Source organism: Eucalyptus grandis, chromosome 1 (genome assembly GCF_016545825.1).
Source record: "Eucalyptus grandis isolate ANBG69807.140 chromosome 1, ASM1654582v1, whole genome shotgun sequence".
NCBI lineage: Eukaryota > Viridiplantae > Streptophyta > Magnoliopsida > Myrtales > Myrtaceae > Eucalyptus > Eucalyptus grandis.
This window is the reverse complement of record NC_052612.1, coordinates 49,909,103-49,931,855: the sequence shown is the minus strand read 5'-3', so window position 1 is coordinate 49,931,855 and position 22,753 is coordinate 49,909,103. Positions and strand designations below refer to the sequence as shown.

Genomic DNA, 22,753 nt, shown 5'->3' with positions numbered 1-22,753 from the left:
ATCATTATGACTAGGGTAGTATCTTTATTAACTATAGGCAGCAGCTAATTCGATTATGGTAAATAACGTTCTCTATAACTTCCTTCTTCTCTCTTTGTCACGAATCACATTGAAAGTTTAAAATTATAAATAATTGTGCTTGTGTGGGATCCAAAGTACACTCATATGTGATAACCAACTCACAGATTATTGAAATACCATATTTTTTTCTCAATCACACCTCATTAGACTGATGAAGTCTGCCACTACCACGGGTTCTATGTTGTAATTCATATTGAACTTAGACCCACGGCATCTAAGCTTGCCATTACCATATTTTTCTTGCCTAGGCCAAGGTTGGTCTCCTGCATAGATAGTCTCATGGTCAGTTTGACGATGGGTCAAGTCTGGTAGGCAAGACATTATAACCAATCCTGCTTCGTGCTGCGTGGTTGCTTGCCCTGCCACCTTTTGATTATTCTTGAGTGACTCGGAAAGAGTTCATGTGCTGAAGGAAACATGTGGTCATTGTCGGTGCAGTCCTCAAAACAAGAACATGAGTTCTTTCCCGCAAATAATGAAACCAATTCAATATTAATACATTCATATGGAATTGCGTCTTGTTTATGTCTATGGGTTCCGTCACTTTTCTTTTTATTTATGAGCTCATTTGCGAAGCATCGATGAAACGAGATCGTTCTATTAACCCTCTTATTGGGCCCGGACACATTTGCTAGGCTCCTCCTCTAGAATTTAGCCGAGAGCAAAAAGGACATGAACCTAAAGATCCCGTACAAATTACATTGGCACACTTTTTCCATGTTCATGATACATTCGAAGATCAATTGGGTATGTTTGAAAACCACTTCTCTTAAATTCATGATTTCTTTATTGATTATATGCAAACGGCCGATGTTACCGTGAACGTGGCCTACTTTTGTGCTTTGTTTCACTTTCCTATCCTCTCTTATCGGCGGCCCAACATCAGAAGAGCTGTGCTTCATCGATATGCTTTTTGTCGAATGGCACACCAAAAGAATGGCTTATGAATTCTTTACCAAAAATAAAAAAGAAAAAAGAAAAAAGAATGGCTTATGAAAATATCTGTTTTCGTACCATTTACCTTTCATTTGCACTCTATTAAGAAACTTCTAAATACGGCGTTAAAGTCGTCCCTAACAGCAAAAACTACAAGTGATATTGAGAAATGGTCAGATGGAATAGCTCCATAATGACGTGTATGCGTCCAAATTTCCCTCGTCCTCTCCACCATATATATCTCCGCCCCATTTTGGTGGAGACAAGAGCATCCCCTCCGCCATATCGGCGAGCAAGCCCGGCGTCCCGAAGATGTCCTCCTCGTCGTACAACACTCCCTCTTCCGAACGCAACTTCTTCTCGTCCCCCGACATCACGTCCTCGGATTCCACCGGCTGGAATGCCTCCGCAGCCCTGGCCGCTGCCTTCTGTATTTCCTTGGTGTCCGCTGACGCCGGCACGGGCAGCCGCCATGCGGAGTCTGCGAAGTTGAGGCAGGCAGACCGGCCCCTCAGCGCGAGCGCCGCCACGTCGTGCGCCCTCGCTGCCATCTCCACAGTAGGGAAGGTGCCGAGCCAGATCCTCGACTTCTTTCTGGGCTCGCGGACCTCGCAGACCCACTTGCCAGAGTCACGCAGCCGCACCCCCCCGGTACACAGGGTGGCGGGTCTCCGGAACTTCTTCCTTCCAGCGCGCTTCTTCGGGTGGTGGGAAGCGAGGAGTACCTCCTTGTCGGAGAAGTTCCCAAGTGCCGTGGCACTCCTTCCGTCAGATGGCGGCTCGGCAAAGTCGAAGCAGCAGGAGTCGGGATGGGAATGAGAAGAGAAAGGGTTCATGGGAGGACGTCTGCAGTGGGATAGTGCGATAGCTGTTGGGTGGGAGTGAAGTGGATGATGAATGTGGTGGGGCTAGTGTTTATAAGAGACAGAAGCTGGCTGGAGAAGTGAGGAGTGTTTACTGAGTGATAAGGGTGTTGAGTGGAATTGGGAGTGAGGGGTGTTGGGGTATATATACATAATATATGTAGCGGGGACACGGGATTCAAAAGAGGAAACAGACTCGTACTCAATAAGAGTTTCTCCCTACGGGGAAGACGCCGAGTCTGAGTGAGAGGGACTTGAAGTGTGAAGCCCAGCTGTGGAGCGAGGGAGCGAGGGAGGGTGGTGCCAAGTTGAGTGCGATTCAGCGTGCGACACGTGTGCAGGTGGGGACGCGACGTGGCAAGTGGATTGGGTTTGGGCTCTTGGGTTGTGGGCTTGGGAGTGTGGTGGCGCTGCAAATTCCTTTGCGGGGGTTTTGACGGAGTAAAGAAGGCGCGGGGACTTTCCGTTTTTATCGGAGCGAAGGAAAGAAGGTGGAAGGGACAAAAGGTCGCCGTCGAAGGGCCCATCAGTTTTCGGCTCGCGCGATTCACTAGTTTTCATCCGAAATATCTTCGATCCCTGTTTTGGAAACACCCCCTGCCCTAATTTCGTCTGTGAAAAAGCATATGTCCTTTCTTGCGCGAATTCCTTTTCGATCTTCTTGTTAGTGCCCGGGTTTTCTTGGTCTATTTTCTTTTCTTTTTACTAAACTTACAATTTATTTTATTGGGAGCACACAGCCACCCAATACGTTTTAACTTAAGAAGAGTCAAATCCAAAAGATCTGTCTTAACATATCCAATCAACCAACACCCTTTTATTTAAAACACCAAATTACTCATGGTCTCTTCTCTCACCAAACAAGCGTCGATCTAGAGATTTCTTTCTTGAAATATTTAGCAATTGTCAATCATGAGATTTCTTTCTTGAGATATTCACTTATTGGCTCTAATATCGTTTGTTTGGAATGCGTTGCGAGAATCTCGATACCTTTCGTATGGGGAGATCGTCGAGAGAGAGCTTCAATCCAAGTCTTTTAACATATCTTGTTGGATCTATCTTTACTTAAAAACTTAAGCTAATGAGTTATGAGCTAATTATGACATATTAACTACTCAACATCACACAAATTCTCTACGTTAGGCTTCTCTAGTACAAATCATGCATGCATCCTAAAATATTTTGTGTCAATCTAGCTTTGTTAAGGTTTAAAATTCTAAAATTACAATTGAACATATTTTATCTCACATAATTCAATGAGTGTCGAATGAGGGCAACACAAACAAGCCAAGAAACTCATGAGCTACTTGAGCTCACTTTGCTCAGTTACCCAAACCGAAGACATAATCCTTGTCCAGTCTAAGTCAAGTTTTGAGTAATTCAAATCTTAGAGCTATGCAAGCTTAAGTTTAATAGTATTTGATTCGTTTACTTAAAAACTTAAGATGGTGGTGTAGAATTCAATAGGTACATAAATCACGAATGTGATATTACTATTTCAGATCTATAATTTTTGAGTTCGAACGTTAATCATAAACTATCATATATAGTTTATTTGATTAAATGGAATACGTACATACATACATACATACATACATACATACATACATACATACATACATACATACATACATACATACATACATACATACATACATACATACATATATATATATATATATATGTATAATTTTAAGTGTACACATGGAAAATCCATGAAAAAAAAAGCTCATAATAACTACAAATACATTTTCTTATATTGCATCGTACATTTGCATTAGCATCACATTATGCACAAAAAATGGGACTCATAATCCGGATAAATATATATCCATTGCATGTGCATGGTCAAAATTTAGGCATCATTTTGTATTTGAATACAACTTTTGCGAACTCACCTTCAAAGAGAGATACTTCTTTACACTTAAATTTTGGCGATCCAATTAATGGACTTAGATGGAAAGTTCTAAACTCACTTAATAAATTGGACCAAACCCATTTGAATAAGTAATTTTGGCCAACCCAAAGAATATCTATGTGGTCAAAATTTGCATCATAGAACAAGTTGGAATAATTGAAATATCAAATTATTAAATAAGATACTTTGAAGGTAATTAATATTACTTTACAAATATTCAATTAGAGGAAATAATCATAAAATTGCCTAAGTTGAATATTATAATTTGGAAGCAAAATATTTTTGAAAAACCCTAGGGTGGAGCCTAAAAGGAAGGCATGGGCTTCACAGTCGAAAATACAAAGGCCACACATATTGAATACAGTCTCATAATTTTTAGCACACATGTTCTCCACAATGAGAAACGAAAGAGAGAGTGTCCAAGAAGAGAAAATATTGGTTGCATAATATGTGCTAGTGCGACAAATAAAAAGGACGCTGAGGTTGCTACACGTGTCTTTTCCTATCTTTATCCCTTTAAAGCCTTATGATTACTCAAAGTGAGGCCCAAATGTCAAACTATTTTTAATTGAGTGGGCACTTCTCTCTCTCTCTCTCCCTTCACACACACTCTCTCTTCTCTCCCTACATACTCTCCCCTCCCCCACCCCCCCCCCAATTGAGCCCTCCAATCGATGAACAACTACACCACTCCTCCGACTTCGGCTCTAACTCATCTTGCACACTTTATCTCTCTCTTTGCTTGACTTTCTCTATTTGCTCGACACTTTGAACTTTGCCCCCTCTCTCTCCCTCCGACGAACTACCAAGCCCTCGTTCAACTGAAGAGCCACCTTGCCACCCCTCTAACTCTGCCATCCCCAAATCTCTACGCCCTCTCAGTTGTGCCCTCTCTTTCCCTTCAAGCCACAACTAAGCCCTTGTCCAACAAATCACCTTGTGGCCCCTGCCTCCACCTCCGCCTTGAAAGGTTACCTTCGTTGCCGCAAAGTTTGTCACTAAGCTGCAGAGGTTCGTTGGTCTGATAAGTGCTTGGAGAGAGAGGCGGTGAAGAGAGAGAGAGCAAGGGAGAGAAATCTTTTCCCAGACATTGGGGTCCCTCTTTGGACACATGTCGCAACCTCATGGCTTTTCTTATTTGTTGCGATGGCACACTTTGTGTAGCCAATATTTTCTCATCCGGAAAAGGTTTGAAAAAAAATTTCTTCATCATTCTTTCTTGAGCCTCTACATCCGCAAGCAGTTGCTCATTGTCTTCTCTGTGCACTTTGGACAAGTGTCACAATCCTAGGCCCTTTTTATTTTTCGCGATGGCACATCTAGCTAATGCTATATATGCCTTTGTTGCTTCGAGATAAGTAATTCTTCTCTTTACTCACAATTTATTTAACGCTTTGATAATCAAAGTTAAATAATAGTCGCATACTCACCTGATCACCTCACATGTTAAGGAGTAAATTAAAATCAATGCAAATTGCCTGCAAAATATTTTTTCTGAAATAAAAGAGAATGAGTACCGAAATGACGTTAAAGAAATTTGGCGTGATCAAGTCTCCGTTCCCACAATATCTAGTTCGTAAGAGTGAACTAATTCTCTTGTTACTTGGAGTTCTAATTGACCCAACAAAAAATAGATTTGTGACGACTCGTAATTGAAAATCATATGCATGTTAAATTTAAACCTAAGTTATGAATTTGTATGGGCTTGGGAGAGTTCGAATTAAATTTATGCTTAATAATCTATTAACCAACTCTTAGGTGGTTTGATCGGCTTTAGGAAGGTTGCGACAAAGAGAATATGAGTTCTCTCCCTTAAATGGTAAAGCCAATTTCAATATGGATAATCATGATGTCTTCTAGATTAAAGCATTTATATGGGACGGCGTCTTATCTATGTCAATGGATTCAGTCACTTTCCTTTATCAATGCACTCAATGCGAACTATCGAGATCAATTTTGCATGGAACGAGGTTGTTCTATTAACCCTCTTAATGGGCTTGTATGCATTTGATGGACTCCTCCTTTAGAATTTAGCTTAGAGCAAAAAGGACCTAAATCTGAACAACCCATCCATACGAATTATATGGGCATAGTTTGCCTTATACATTATACATGATCTATGACTACATTCGAATATAATGATGACTTGGGCAATCTCTTTATTAACTGTATGCAACGGCTGATTGGATTATGGTAAATAACTTTCTCTATGAGTTTTTCCTCTATTTGTCACAAATCACATTAAAGATTGGGTATTATGAATAAGCATGCTTGTGTGGGGTCCAAAGTACATTCATATGTGATAACCAACTCACATATTATTAAAATACCATAATTTTCTTAGTCACACCTACTCATTAGACTGGTGAAGCCCGCCATTGCCTAGGGTTCTAGGTTGTAACTCATATTGAACTTAGACCCAGGAAACCATATAAACAACATTGCTTGCCCGAACCAAGGATGGTCACTAGCATAGATAGTCTAACGGTCATTGATGATTTTGTAGGTCGTAACATGATAGTCCGTGTTGTTGAAAATAAGCGATCAAATAATAAAGTAGAAAGAACAAGAAAGTAAATTGTACATCAGATTTACGTGGTTTAATCATAATAACCTATGTCCATGAGGCGAACAACAACGTGTTAGGATGCATGCGTGAATTGTGTTAGAGAAGTCCCATATCTAAGAATTGGTGTGGTGTTGAACAATCAATATATTATAATTGGCTCATAACTCACTGGCTTAAGCATTTGAGTAAATGTGGGTCCAACTGAATATATTAAAGGGCTTGGACTTAGGCTCCTTTTGACGATCTCTCCAAGTGAAAGGCATTGAACTTCTGTTGCAAGCTCCCGACAAATGGTATTAGAGTCAATGGTTACAATTTCTAGGCAGGCAGGGTGTTGTGGTGTAGCAAAGCGAGCCCATAAGGATGAAGTTGGGCCAAAAATAAAATTGAATTATGGGGGAGCAAATCTAACATTGGAGCTCACACGCAAGGGGGAGATTATTAGGATGCACGTGTGAATTGTGTTAAAGAAGTCTCACATTGAAAAATTGATATGGTGTTGTCGCGACCAGTTTTTCGAGTGTGGACCACCTAGGGTTTGGCTAATGGATTGTTAAGCCTAAACTTAACTCGGGCTCTCCCAAGCCCATACCAATTCGCGACTTTAGGTTCAAGTTTTAACATGCAATTAATTTTCAATTAGGAGTCGCCACTAATCTATTTTTGGTGGGTCGATTAGAAACCCAAGTAAAGTAATGGGAGATTTACTTCACTTCTACGAACCGGAGATTATGGGTAGGGGACTTGGTTACACTAGAGTTCTTTAATGCCCTTTCGGTACCATTCTTTTAATTTCAAAAATGTTTTCTGCAGGCAGCTTGAATTGATTTTAAACTATCTTAACATGTGAGGTGACCATGCAGTGCGCAAACCACCAATTTAACACTTAATAAAGGAAATGAATAAATGATGCGGAACTTACCTCAAAGCAACGTAAGCATCTGCAATGTTAAATTAAAATCCACATCAACAACCCTAGATATGGTTTCTAATTAACACGCAATTTTTGTTTTGTTTTCACTTAATTAATGAGAATCATGCTTTATGCAATGCATGCCACTAATTTAACATGAAATGATATGACATAGCAAAATGACTTAGCTATATGACCTAAGCAATATGACATAACCAAACATGTAATCTATTCTAAGCATGAGATGATTTATTCTAAATAACATTTTTGTATTTTTTTTATGAGATTCGAAATTAAAGAAATGCAACATTTAAATATGCAATCTAAATTAATCTAACGACTTAATTCTAATGACGGGCAATTTCTAATTAAATGCACCTAACAAAATCACTAAATGACGTGCATTGTATGAAACTAATTCTATATGACGTGCACATGATTTTTATTTTCCTAATAAGCATGCAATCTATTTAGGAGAAATTATCTAAATCTATAATATGCAATCTTAGCATGCAATGACGTGCAAAGAATGCCCTAATTCTACATGACATATGCATGTGACATTTTTTATTAAAAAAAAAAAAATGCAATCTATTCTAGAAATTGCAACTAATTTATCCTAAGACAAATTTTATGAAATTTCAAATGATCTAGCTAAATTAAGATTCTATCTAATTTAAACTAGGGATTAAGTCATATTAAATCTAATTTAAACTAAGACATTATCTAAATCTAAAATGCCATTTATCTTAAAAAAGATGATCTAAAGTTAAAATGAAGCATGCAATTCTAATCTAATATGCACAATGATTTTTTATGGTTTTTTTAATTAATTTTGAAATTAAAGCTAACACATAATTAACATGCAATTCAAAAACTAACAACCTAAATGAATGCACTTTCTTTTTTTTTTTTGATTTTTTTATTTAAAAATTCATAATAAGATTGCAATCCTAAATATGCAAGATGACAACAAACCTAATCTAATTAAGATTTTTTTGATTTTTTTATTTTTATGAAAATAAGATTTGACTCAACCAACTTGACAATAACAAATCACATAAAAGATAATATTGATATCCAAAAATTGGCGAACCGTATCTCGCGCATGAGATCGGGTAGACCAATTTTAATTTTAAATCATGAATCAAATCTCGGGCTTGAGATTGGATTGTCGATTTTATAAGGGATTGCGAGTCGGATTTCGGGCGCGAAAATCGGACTGTCAATCCCTAGCTTGAGGACTATTTCATATTGGATCTCAATCACATATTTAGGAACAATTCTACTAAAACAGCATATTAAAGAAATAATAATAAAAATAATAAAAGAAAAACTACCTAATCTGATTTTTTCCTCTTTTTCTGTTTTCTTTTTCTGCCTTCTCGAGCACAGCTTGCTCGTAGGTCTCCAAGGACAGGTGGTCACTGATCGGAGGCGGAGCAGCTGCTGGGCAATCACGGGCGAGTGACAGAGCAGGGCAGGAGCGGCGTCGGCAGGGAAGCGTCGAGCTGGGTTCGGGCCTTCTGTCGTCGGGGACCTCGGAGCAGCACAGCAACAGCTTCGTCGGACGGAACAGAGGCGTCACGGGTGGAGGCGCTGCAGGGGCATCGGACGGACGGGCTGGAGCAGATCACCGCTGAAGGCGGGGCGCGTTGCTGCGTCTGGGCGGAAGGTTCGGGTCGTCGCGAGGAGGCGATCGGCGATTGCTGGTGTCGCGTCGCCGCGGGTGGAGCGACGGGCGGTGATGGGCAGATTTGGCTCGAGCCCGGTCTGCAGAGCTTTGGTGGACCGGAGCGGCAGATCAGGTTCCGAGCAAGTGCGGGGACGGAGGCCGAGGGGGTCCGGCGGTGATTAATGCGGCTGAGCGATGCAGGCACGGCCGGTGGAGGCGCTGCAGGGCGTCGGGGCGGCTCGAGCTTCAGGCACCGGGGCTCGCGGTGAAGGTCAGCGAGAGGTTGCAGACGGAGCGGCGTGCAGCTGACGGACGTCGGGGCTCGGATGCCGGCACGGGCGAGCGGGGACGGCGCAGCGGCGTGGCGTCGGCGAGGCGAGCGAACCAGTGGCGGTGCGGACGCACGGCTGTGGAAGCCCTGCGGATGGAAGTTGCAGAGGAGGGGCAGCGGACTTGAGGAAGATGATGAATAGTAGGGGTCAAATCACCTTTTTGCCCTTTTCACCTTTCTCCCCTCTCTTTCTCTCTCTCACGTTCTGACTTTTCCTTTTTCTTTTCTTTTTCTCAAAAAGCCAAAACCTCTCTTGACCTTTCTCTTCACTTATTTCTGAATTTTTTCCAAAGAAGCTCCTCCTCATGTCCTCGTACACGGTTGCTTTTATAGGGGTAAGAGATAAGCCTTTGATTTCCCCTTCAAATCTACATCCGCGATATATTTTCACCAACCGATCACTATTGATAAAAATTTAAGATTATGATAAATATTTTCTCGAAATCCAAATCTCGCAAAGATAAATTACAATATCGCAATATTTTTCATAAAATTCATCCCATACCGATAAGGATTCAAGATTAAGATGAGATTTTTTTCTAAATCCAAATCTTTCAAGGCCAAATCGCAATATTTTTTAACCATCTGCCCTATCTAAAAAAAGATTCATATCTCGGAAAATTTTAAAATATTATATTCCCACGAGATAATTTTTAATTATTTAAAAACGCGGGCTTGGGCCAACTGCTCGCTCGCTTCGTGGGCTTTGATCCATCTAATTCGAACTCATCCGCCACCGGTCCATTAAAATGCAAAAACTCAAATAACAAAATAAATACAACCTAAATCTATATGTTATGCAATTAATAAAATTAACCCTTAATTTCCTATGCAATAAATAAATAAACTAAATTGCCAAAATTTAGGTGTCAACACATGCCCCTCTTTGAAGGTGAGCTCGAAGAGGTTGCCTTCAAAGATAATTTGAGACCTAAATTTTGGTTATGTGTATGCAATGGATGATTTTTTCGGAAAATGAATTCCATTTTTTAATGCAATTTATATGATGCATGGAAATACTAATGCATATGATAAAAGAACCTACCTGAAATAACTTACCTTCGAGGAGGGTAGAGTGATTCAAGATAGTTGGTGTTACATGTCCAGGACTCGTACCATTCTACGGTCGCCTAGAATAGTAACATGACTTTGTGGAGATCTTTGCTTTCCCAGGACTCGTACCATTCTACGGTCGCCCAGTATGGCAGAAATGAGCTGCTTTCTCAGGACCCGTACCATTCTACGGTCGCCCAATACGGCAGAAATGCTTTATAAGGAACTGCTTTCCCGGGACCCGTACCATTCTACGGTCGCCCAAGCGAAATGTTTTGTAAGGAAATGCTTTCCCGGGACCCGTACCATTCTACGGTCGCCCGTACGGCATAAATTTTTGTAAGGAAGCGCTTTCCCAGGACCCGTACCATTCTACGGTCGCCTAGTATGACGGTGTTTGGTTGTGTCTAGGACTCGTACCATTCTACGGTCGCCTAAACGGGGATTTACCTTCCCGGGACCCGTACCATTCTACGGTCGCTGAATAGGGAAATAGGTTTTGTCTAGGACCCGTTCTATTTTACGGTCACCTAGGCGAGGTTTTGCTTGGCTAGGACCCGAACCATTCTTCGGTCGCCCGACCTTGCAAATAGAGGTCAGCGACCGGGACCCGAACCGTTCTTGGTCGCCTTAATCAGATTGAATCTGGAGGAAAATATTTGGGGGACAACTCAGTCGAGTGTCGGTGTTTTCAAAAGGGACTCTAGGCTATGACAGCACGCCAGGTCAATATAAAGGGACATCGGGCTACAAAAGCACGCCGAGTCGATAAAGAGGGACTGCAGGCTACGAAAGCACGCCCAGTCAATATAAAGGACACCGGACTCTTGAAGCACGCCGGGTCGATAAAGAGGGACTCACGGGCTACGAAAGCACGCCCGGGTCAAGAAAGAGACATCGGGCTACAAAAGCACGCCGAGTCAATGAAAATGACTGCAGGCTACTGGCACGCCAGGTCAATATAAAGGACAACTTGACCAAGTCAAGTGTCGATGTACTTGAGAGAGAATACCTGCACAATGACAAGTATTTTAGAGTATGGTAGAGATATACTTACCTGATGATATCTCTGATTCTTGGGGATATTTAGATATCTTGTGGAGGTCTTTCACCTCGATGGAGGTTTCTCATCTTCTAATATCATGAAACATTTCTGAAAGGAACTTGAATTACCTGTCAGACATGACTTAGAGCAAAAATTGATATGCATTCATCAAAGAGATAGACAATCTAAGCTACTCTAGAATGCACATTTCAAAATTCAGTGAGGTTTTCATCAACTCAATCGGGGTTCATGTATAATAACCATTGCATCACCCAAATTTCCATTGGAGAGAATTATCATTCAAGACAATCTTCACTCATGACATGAATTTCTTAAGAATACCAAATGAGGGACCTTCAATTAGAAAGGACTTTCACTCACTCTCATTTAGAGGCTATTTTATGAGAATCGCTCCATCTCACTATCATCATACCAACAAGGGTCCGAGTTTTCTGCAAGCGGTACAACCTTACCAATCTGAGAGGTCTTTAATAGGGACCATAATGAGGGCTCGGTCAACGGCTTAACAAAGGGACTCTTTGAGTCAAGGCTATTGAAAGAACGACTCTTTAATCATCTCCCGGGTTTACAAGTCAAGAACCCTGCAAAATGAGAAAGAAATAATCTTGCTCGCACTTTTTCGAGCGATGCATAAAACATGTGAACTCCTATGTTAATTCAAGTGCCCTAATCTGAAGAGACTTTGTAAGGGCGTAACATAGGTTAGGTTCATGGGTTGAGAAATGAAAGGATCATCATGCTCAAAATGTGTGTAAAGGGTGAAAGTTGGTGATCATCTTGGCATTGCCACCAGTTTTCTTGTTCACCATCAGGGATTGTCTTCATGAAATGCCCCATTGATTGTAAAAACTCAACATTTGAGCTCTTTGAGTATTACTCCATTGGGATTTAATTCTAGCAATTGACAGTCATCTATCTTGACTCTTTTTTTTTCATTTATGGGCATTGGCCTTACTTTTACTAGGCACACCGCTTTTTCATGCCCCTAGTTCTTGTTCATTTTTTCTTCACTTTTTCATGGGCATTGGCCTTGCTTTTACTAGGCACACTGCTTTTTCATGCCCCTTAGTTCTATTTTGAATTCAATTCTTGCGCACAATGCAAGTGTCAAGCAATTACACTTTGAATGGCACTTGAACTTTCAAAGGTCCTCATCTAGCTTTTGCCTTGCCCCGGTGTGGGGATGATCACCAACTGGGTTTAAAGAAATAAAATTGCAGGCTCAAATGGGCTATGCAAATGATATAAGTGTATGGGATAAAGAAAGAAATGCTCTTCATCATCCTAAGGCACTTAAATTAACACATGAATTCAATGTAATAGCATGACTTGAAGATTGATGCAAGTGAGAGCAAGAAAATTTCAATTCATTTTCTCACCTCATGATGCCATTTGATCTCTTAGTTGCCCCGATGTGGGGTGATTCTTGACAGGGGTAATTTGAAAAAAATCTTCACAAGTGTATAAGGCTCAAAGTGGTTAAGCAATGGATCACCTGTTGTGTTTGGGATGAAGAAATGAACTGCCCCTCATCATTTCAGTCATCGTACCTTTTGCGAGAGAACTATTTACCTTGTAGATATGGAACTTCCTACACTCATCTCACAAATGTATAAGTAGGGGACTGTGTATAGGATAAGACTTGCCTTTCATTATACTGACACGTCTCATTCAGCATTCTTAAGCATTGATGTCACTCCATTAAATTGTCTATCTTGACAAATCTCCACATGAAATTGGTGAGCTAAATCAACATGAAAATTTTCTTTTCAAAAGAGTTTAGCAACTTTAAGCATAAAAAGCGTTTGTGACCTCAAAACAAACAATTTACTACACTCAAACATGATTTCAAGCATTCATTCAAGGAATTGTCCCATGAAGGGATTGCCTCGGCAATGGATGTCCCTAGATTGCCTCTATCGAAAGGAATAAACATACAAATTGATCAATCGATGATGAAAATCCGATCTTTGATTTGATGAAATCTTGCTTTTCCCCTGCACAAAACAACGTGCATGAATAGGATACTATGCAACATTAAAATAAATTCAAATTGCACAACCATTTTGGCTCGGATCGAGATTCTGTCTCAATTATGTCACTACTAGAATATGTAGTTCCCCCTAATTCGTCATCTGCAAGGAAAAGAATAGTGTCAATTCCAGAATTAATTATATTCATGAACACAATGTATCCATTTCATCCAAGACAGATTATCCTCTTTTGATTTGTTCCATTATTTTCTCATGGAAATGAGAAACTTCATTTGGCCTCCGAGAATGACATCTCACACAAATTGTTATGAGATGTGCCACATATCACACTTTGGAATCAAGATGATTTTCTTCACTCTTGGGAGATGTCATCAAGATCAGTTAGGAAATGATCATTTGCCCTCACGTCTATTTTTCCTCTCGGATGTATGTTCCCAAATCAATGGGCCCACTATCATTGGAAATTGACGAATTATTTTCAAACGCCTCTCTGTTATGCTCTGAGACATGAAGTAAATGAGTTAGAAAAACAAACAAGGGTAACCTAATGCATGCTTTTTGGAAATGGCTTGAAAAATGATCTTCTTAAAATTCTTTTTTGGATGAGGAAGCATGAAGAAGCCCAGTCCTCAGAATTCTCCTTGGATGATATTTTCTTTTTATTGTTGGATATCGTCATTGGACTAGTTTGGCGTACCCCGTCATGTCCTCAAAACAAAACTTGTAATTTCATTGATATTCATCAATCGAATTACATTTATTGGAATGTGATGCTCAAGCACGGAAGAAATTGAAATCAATCCTTAAAAAGCAATAAGAATTCCCATGCAAGGGAAGGTGCATGCCCCTAATTAAATGAGGAAATCAAACTACTTAGGACCATGAATCATGTGTACTTGAATTCTTCACCCTCCTTGATCTTGTGATATGAACTCTTCAAGTCAGATATTCTTCCCTCTAGATGTGTCGCTACCCTCTTCATGATGGCATCAAATTCGACTACCTCAGGATAATGAGAAAATTCAAAAGGTCTTCTTGGCTCTCTTTTGGAGTTGCAATTTCTCACTAAAGATAAATCGCAGCACTTTTGCTTGACGAGATAAGCTCTTCTTTTATTTGTCATTTTAGCTCTCAATCATGAACAGATGGGTGAGTGGGATCGTTCCATATTCACCTAATTCAAATAAACGGGAACATGTAAGCATGAAGTGTAATTAGAAAGTCAATCCATGACAATGATCTAATCGATTTTTCCATTTTTTTCATTATTCATGAAAAGTTCTTACAATAAGGGCATTTCCTAAAAATGGACTAGGAAAATAAAGATAGACACCCTAACAAGACCAAATTTCCTAAACATGAATTGAAATCAAATTCTCAAAAGTTTTTTTGGCTGCTAGCATTTCTCATTTCATTTTCAATTGACAAATGAATTACATCAAACGACTAACCTAGATTGTCATGGACGGACCAAAAGTAAATTGCATAGTATAGGGATAGAAGACTTACTTCACCAAGGAAAATCAATGGCAATCACATAGACATGCGCATGATAAGTGGCTCGATTTCTACTCTATAAGGCTTATCAAAGTGGAGCCACAAGGATGATCGGACTAGCCACGGGCTTGTGGACTATGTCGGGTCCTCATGACTCCGGCTTGGTCAAAGAGCCGACCCGGGTCGCGAGCATGCGGACCGAGGTGGGTACTCTTGACACCATGAAAGAAACTTCGGGATTGAGATGGGCGACTCGTACCGCAAGCATGCGGTCGGAGTGGTATCCATCTCAACACCATCCTAAATGATCCTGTGCGGCCCAGGTCCGGCAGCAGGTTGTGTGTGCAAAGTGTAGTGATTTATGCAAAGCATGCACATCAATTTAAATCAAACAACACTTCAAAAAAAATGAAATAAACCATACATCCCTAATTCCATCCTGCAAGGCAAGGGTTAGCAATCACTTCGCCTTATACCTCCAAATCTGCAAAAACATTTAACACCTTAAACGTTAGGGACGTACACAGGATCCTCGCTGCCAAACAAAAACATTTTTCAAAAAGAAAAGAAAAATTGGCCTAAGTCCACTAAGAGTTTTAACTCAAGTCCCCAGCGGAGTCGCCAAGCTGTCGCGACCAGTTTTTCGAGTGTGGACCACCTAGGGTTTGGCTAATGGATTGTTAAGCCTAAACTTAACTCGGGCTCTCCCAAGCCCATACCAATTCGCGACTTTAGGTTCAAGTTTTAACATGCAATTAATTTTCAATTAGGAGTCGCCACTAATCTATTTTTGGTGGGTCGATTAGAAACCCAAGTAAAGTAATGGGAGATTTACTTCACTTCTACGAACCAGAGATTATGGGTACGGGGACTTGGTTACACTAGAGTTCTTTAATGCCCTTTCGGTACCATTCTTTTAATTTCAAAAATGTTTTCTGCAGGCAGCTTGAATTGATTTTAAACTATCTTAACATGTGAGGTGACCATGCAGGTACGCAAACCACCAATTTAACACTTAATAAAGGAAATGAATAAATGATGCAGAACTTACCTCAAAGCAACGTAAGCATCTGCAATGTTAAATTAAAATCCACATCAACAACCCTAGATATGGTTTCTAATTAACACGCAATTTTTGTTTTGTTTTCACTTAATTAATGAGAATCATGCTTTATGCAATGCATGCCACTAATTTAACATGAAATGATATGACATAGCAAAATGACTTAGCTATATGACCTAAGCAATATGACATAACCAAACATGTAATCTATTCTAAGCATGAGATGATTTATTCTAAATAACATTTTTTGTATTTTTTTTATGAGATTCGAAATTAAAGAAATGCAACATTTAAGTATGCAATCTAAATTAATCTAACGACTTAATTCTAATGACGGGCAATTTCTAATTAAATGCACCTAACAAAATCACTAAATGACGTGCATTGTATGAAACTAATTCTATATGACGTGCACATGATTTTTATTTTCCTAATAAGCATGCAATCTATTTAGGAGAAATTATCTAAATCTATAATATGCAATCTTAGCATGCAATGACGTGCAAAGAATGCCCTAATTCTACATGACATATGCATGTGACATTTTTATTAAAAAAAAAAAAAATGCAATCTATTCTAGAAATTGCAACTAATTTATCCTAAGACAAATTTTATGAAATTTCAAATGATCTAGCTAAATTAAGATTCTATCTAATTTAAACTAGGGATTAAGTCATATTAAATCCTAATTTAAACTAAGACATTATCTAAATCTAAAATGCCATTTATCTTAAAAAAGATGATCTAAAGTTAAAATGAAGCATGCAATTCTAATCTAATATGCACAATGATTTTTTATGGTTTTTTTAATTAATTTTGAAATTAAAGCTAACACATAATTAACATGCAATTCAAAAACTAACAACCTAAATGAATGCACTTTCTTTTTTTTTGATTTTTTTATTTAAAAATTCATAATAAGATTGCAATCCTAAATATGCAAGATGACAACAAACCTAATCCTAATTAAGATTTTTTTTGATTTTTTTATTTTTATGAAAATAAGATTTGACTCAACCAACTTGACAATAACAAATCACATAAAAGATAATATTGATATCCAAAATTGGCGAACCGTATCTCGCGCATGAGATCGGGTAGACCAATTTAATTTTAAATCGCGAATCAAATCTCGGGCTTGAGATTGGATTGTCGATTTTTATAAGGATTGCGAGTCGGATTTGGGCGCGAAAATCGGACTGTCAATCCACAGCTTGAGGACTATTTCATATTGGATCTCAATCACATATTTAGGAACAATTCTACTAAAACAGCATATTAAAGAAATAATAATAAAAATAATAAAAGAAAAACTACCTAATCTGATTTTTTTCCTCTTTTTCTGTTTTCTTTTTCTGCCTTCTTGAGCACAGCTTGCTCGTAGGTCTCCAAGGACAGGTGGTCACTGATCGGAGGCGGAGCAGCTGCTGGGCAATCACGGGCGAGTGACAGAGCAGGGCAGGAGCGGCGTCGGCAGGGGAAGCGTCGAGCTGGGTTCGGGCCTTCTGTCGTCGGGGACCTCGGAGCAGCACAGCAACAGCTTCGTCGGACGGAACAGAGGCGTCACGGGTGGAGGCGCTGCAGGGGCATCGGACGGACGGGCTGGAGCAGATCACCGCTGAAGGCGGGGCAGCGTTGCTGCGTCTGGGCGGAAGGTTCGGGTCGTCGCGAGGAGGCGATCGGCGATTGCTGGTGTCGCGTCGCCGCGGGTGGAGCGACGGGCGGTGATGGGCAGATTTGGCTCGAGCCCGGTCTGCAGAGCTTTGGTGGACCGGAGCGGCAGATCAGGTTCCGAGCAAGTGCGGGGACGGAGGCCGAGGGGGTCCGGCGGTGATTAATGCGGCTGAGCGATGCAGGCACGGCCGGTGGAGGCGCTGCAGGGCGTCGGGGCGGCTCGAGCTTCAGGCACCGGGGCTCGCGGTGAAGGTCAGCGAGAGGTTGCAGACGGAGCGGCGTGCAGCTGACGGACGTCGGGGCTCGGATGCCGGCACGGGCGAGCGGGGACGGCGCAGCGGCGTGGCGTCGGCGAGGCGAGCGAACCAGTGGCGGTGCGGACGCACGGCTGTGGAAGCCCTGCGGATGGAAGTTGCAGAGGAGGGGCAGCGGACTTGAGGAAGATGATGAATAGTAGGGGTCAAATCACCTTTTTGCCCTTTTCACCTTTCTCCCCTCTCTTTCTCTCTCTCTCACGTTCTGACTTTTCCTTTTTCTTTTCTTTTTCTCGCAAAAGCCAAAACCTCTCTTGACCTTTCTCTTCACTTATTTCTGAATTTTTTCCAAAGAAGCTCCTCCTCATGTCCTCGTACACGGTTGCTTTTATAGGGGTAAGAGATAAGCCTTTGATTTCCCTTCAAATCTACATCCGCGATATATTTTCACCAACCGATCACTATTGATAAAAATTTAAGATTATGATAAATATTTTCTCGAAATCCAAATCTCGCAAAGATAAATTACAATATCGCAATATTTTTTCATAAAATTCATCCCATACTTGATAAGGATTCAAGATTAAGATGAGATTTTTTTCTAAATCCAAATCTTTCAAGGCCAAATCGCAATATTTTTTAACCATCTGCCCTATCTAAAAAAAGATTCATATCTCGGAAAATTTTAAAATATTATATTCCCACGAGATAATTTTTAATTATTTAAAAACGCGGCTTGGGCCAACCTCGTCGTGGGCACGATCCATCTAATTCGAACTCATCCGCCACCGGTCCATTAAAATGCAAAAACTCAAATAACAAAATAAATACAACCTAAATCTATATGTTATGCAATTAATAAAATTAACCCTTAATTTCCTATGCAATAAATAAATAAACTAAATTGCCAAAATTTAGGTGTCAACAGGTGTTAAGCAGTTAATATATTTTAATTGACTCATAACTCACTAGCTTAAGTTTTTTGAGTGAATGTGGATTCAATTTGATATATTAACGAGGCTTGGACTTGAGCTCCTTCTTGGCAAACATTCCAAGTGAAATGTATCAAACTTCTTCTACGCACTCCCAACACAACGAATTCTACTATAGATTAAGTAATACAATGGAGATTACAAATATACTCGAGTCACTCAAGCACTCTCAGTGTTTTGCAAGCCCCAATTATTCCCTAAACTCAAGCAGTGTTTAGTCCCTCTATTCGTTATTAAATAATCTCTCAATCTCTACCAGCCTATGTATTGGCTGCGTTGGCTCAAGCTCCCTCCCTCCCACGAAATGGGAGGAGTTTGAATCCCAGGCGTGGTCGCTAGTGGTCTTAAGTTCGGTGTTGTGGTGGTGGGTCATGCACTAGCACCGCTCTGGGTTTACGTCATTGGCTGCCGGCTGTACGGCGGTTCCCGGGTAACAAAAAAAAAATAATAATAAAAATAATCTCTCAATCTCTCAAATCAATTATATACAAATTCTTACCAATAAGAATTTAATCGACTTCAACACTAAAAACTTATTAGTGTAATTGCACGAACAAAACAAATGCCAAGCACTCGCTTGAATAATGGTGCTTCTTCATTTCTCTTGATATGCACGGCACGAAACTACTCTCTACTCTTCATCAACAATAGCGCTGCGCGTGAAGACTCCATAATAAATATATAAATAGCCATAGAAAGGGAAACTACATCAGATAACTGAAGTCAACAAGGAATTGGAAATCCATGTTCAGAAATTCAAATTCGGTCAATCCAAGTCCAAGTAGGATTAACATTTTTTCTTTCTTTCTTTCTTTAAAATTTTTTTTTTCCGGCAAACAACTCACCTATCCAAATTGGACTCTTGCCGAATAGGAAATAGGATTTCTATGGCATACCGTTTTGAAGGTTCAAATATATACAATTTATCTTAAATCAGGTTTCGTTCATAAGCTTTAACTCGAAGCATATTTTAACGGTCTATCTGGTCACACGTATTGCTCAACATCTTATATGGACAATTTGGGCAGGTGTTACTCGACATCCTTCACGTCGAAAGTTGTGAGTAGTAGGGGTGGGTGGAGGTTTGGCCATGCTATTGGAGATATATGACTTTCCTCCTTATATGGGTTTTGTGGATGCGCATGCTCTATGGCACGCCCCACAATTCTACTTTCTTACCTCTGAAGGAGCTTCATAGAGATGATGCTGAGTTGAGGACAACAACTCTCCTAAAGAAGGTGAAGTAGATTTTGTCGAAAGATGCATGCACTAGTCAGAAAGCAGATTGTGTCGGTTATGTGGATTGCTCTACCCAATTGTTTCGTTGGATTTCCCTCTTATCCGATGGTATATATGCTTTGCTGTACGTAAAATGCTTATTTTCCACAGGGGGAGCATCTGCCTTTTTTTTCCCTCTTTGATCGATTCCTATAAGATCAGCAGTATCCTTACGTAGTCATAACTTTTGCTAAGAAAACTTCTTAGTTGGTCAAGCCTTGAGTGTCAAGTTGGTCAGAAAAGTTTCGTATGAAAAGTATTTTGAGACTGTGAAGTTATGTGAAAGTAAAGAAACTGATCTCCCTTAAGTTCAGCTAGAGACGACCTTTGTTGTAGAAACATCAGGTGAATTGTGGATGATTATCAAATGAATGATTCAACATTTTTAGAATTTACAGATCCCGGCTTGTGTTAAAATGTTGGATCCTTGACTTATTATTCATTGTGATAACCGTTGCTGCTTTAGGTGAACACCAATAACCCCAAGAAGACTCATTGCCAGCTTATAGCAATCAGTCATTGTATTTTTTGTTTCTTTTGCCTCGTATGTTTAATAGATAGAGTCATGAGTAGGGAAGATGCCCCTATTCCTAGAAGAAGAAGCCGGCAACTATCATTTCTAAGGTTTGCGTGATCAAAGCAGGTATCTCTTTGGGTTGTGGTTGGCCCTGACAGCCGATGAGATTAGGATGACTAACAATCCGAGTGAATCAAGTTTGAAATATATTCAAAACTAGAGAGCAAACCTAATCATATCGAGAACTCAGAATGAGATGTATTGATCATTTCGTGTTCTTTGGTTTATACATTTCCTTTCCTGCCCAAAGAACCAACCCGATGTCCCTCTCTGTTGATGATGCTTCTCCTTGCCATTTCAAGAGAGTATCTCCTAGCTGCTATTATTGTCAATTATCTTTTCTAGCATGTGTCTTGTCATTACCAATCCTGCTTCATGCCTGCACGTTAGTCTGTATGGTCGCTTGCCTTGCCATCTTTTAATCATTCCAGAGTGACTTGAAGAAAGTTCATGGGCCGAAGGAAACCCAAGGTCTTGTTCGGTGCAGTCCTTAGAACATGGAGCGGCCGAAGACAATGTGAGTTCTCTTGAGCACGAAAAAAAAAAAATCAATTTCAATATGGATCATTATCATGTCTTCAAGATTAATACATTCATATAGGACTGCGTCTTGTCTATGTCTATGCATTCTGTCATTTTCATTTATCCATGAGCTATTTGCGAAGCATCGACCGAACGTGATCGTTTAGTAACCTTCTTAACGGTCTGGACACATTTGCTGGGCTCCTCTAGAATTTAGCCGCGAGCAAAAGGGCTTGAACTTAAAGAATCCATACGAATTTCGTTGGCGCACCTTTGCCATAGACATGATACATTCGAAGATAAATTGGATAAGTCTGAAAGCCACTTCTCTCAAATTCATGATGACTCGGGTAGTTTTTTTTTTATTAACTATATGCAAACGCCCGATGTTACAGTTAACACAGCTTTTTATCTAATGGCACACCACAAAAATGGCTTCCGAAAATATCTGCGCTCATACCCTTCAACTTTTGTCCGCATTAAAACACTTATTAAGTAGGGCATCGAAGTCGTCCCTAACGACAAAACACTTAAAGTGAAATTGAGAAATGTTCAGATGGAATAGCTCCATAATGGCGCGTATGCATCCAAGTTCCCATCGTCCTCTCCGGCATATATATCTCCGCCGCATTCTGGTGGAGACAAGAGCATCCCCTCCGCCATATTGGCGAGCAACCCCGGCATCCCGAAGATGTCCTCCTCGTCGTACAACACTCCCTCTTCCGAATGCAACTTCTTCTCGTTCCCCGACATCACATCCTCGGATTCCACCAGCTGGAATGCCTCCGCGGCCTTGGCTGCTGCCTTCTGTATGTCCTTGGTGTTGGGTGACGCCAGCACGGGCAGCCGCCACGTGGAGTCTGCGAAGTTGAGGCAGGCTGACTGGCCCCTCAGCGCGAGCGCCGCCACGTCGTGCGCCCTCGCCGCCATGTCTGCGGTGGGGAAGGTGCCGAGCCAGATCCTCGACTTCTTTCTGGGCTTGCGGACCTCGCAGACCCACTTTCCCGAGTCGCGCAGCCGCACCCCACGGTACACGGGGCGGCGTGTCTCCCGGAACTTCTTCCTGCCGGCGGGCTTATTTGGGTGGTCGGACGCGAGGCGCACCTCCTCCCTAGAGAAGTTCCCGGGCGCTGCGCTCCGGTCGTGGGAGAGCAGCAACGAGAGAGGCGGCTCAGCGAAGTCGAAGCTAAAGGAGTTGGGGTGGGAGATATAAGAGGAAGAGTTCATGGGAGGACGTCTGCACAGGGATACTGCGATAGCTGTTGAGTTGGAATGGAGCGGATAATGAGTGTGGTGACTGGTGAGGCGAAGTAAGTGTTTATTGATATGGGGGTGTTGTGTTATATATATATGAAGTGGGGACACGGGATTAGGGAGGAAACAGACACGTTCTCAGGAGTGACTGGGACTTGAAGTGTGAACCCAGCTGTGGAGCGAGTGAGGTCGTGCCAAGTGGCTAGCAATTCACCGTGCGACACGTGTGCATGTGGGGCCGTG

The 22,753-nt window shown here is 40.9% G+C and overlaps 2 protein-coding genes across 2 annotated transcripts; both read right to left on the bottom strand.

Moving 5' to 3' along the window:
* Positions 1-1,190: 1,190 nt before the first annotated feature.
* On the bottom strand, positions 1,191-1,971 carry LOC120285989 (dehydration-responsive element-binding protein 1D-like). Its single transcript, XM_010063160.3, has one exon. It carries the CDS (start codon positions 1,851-1,853, stop codon positions 1,191-1,193), a length of 663 nt encoding a protein of 220 aa, XP_010061462.2. The 5' UTR covers positions 1,854-1,971.
* A 19,716-nt stretch (positions 1,972-21,687) lies between these two features.
* LOC104449135 (dehydration-responsive element-binding protein 1B) lies at positions 21,688-22,553 on the bottom strand. The gene has a single exon (XM_010063172.3). It carries the CDS (start codon positions 22,481-22,483, stop codon positions 21,809-21,811), a length of 675 nt encoding a protein of 224 aa, XP_010061474.1. The 5' UTR covers positions 22,484-22,553; the 3' UTR covers positions 21,688-21,808.
* Between the last annotated feature and the right edge of the window lie 200 nt (positions 22,554-22,753).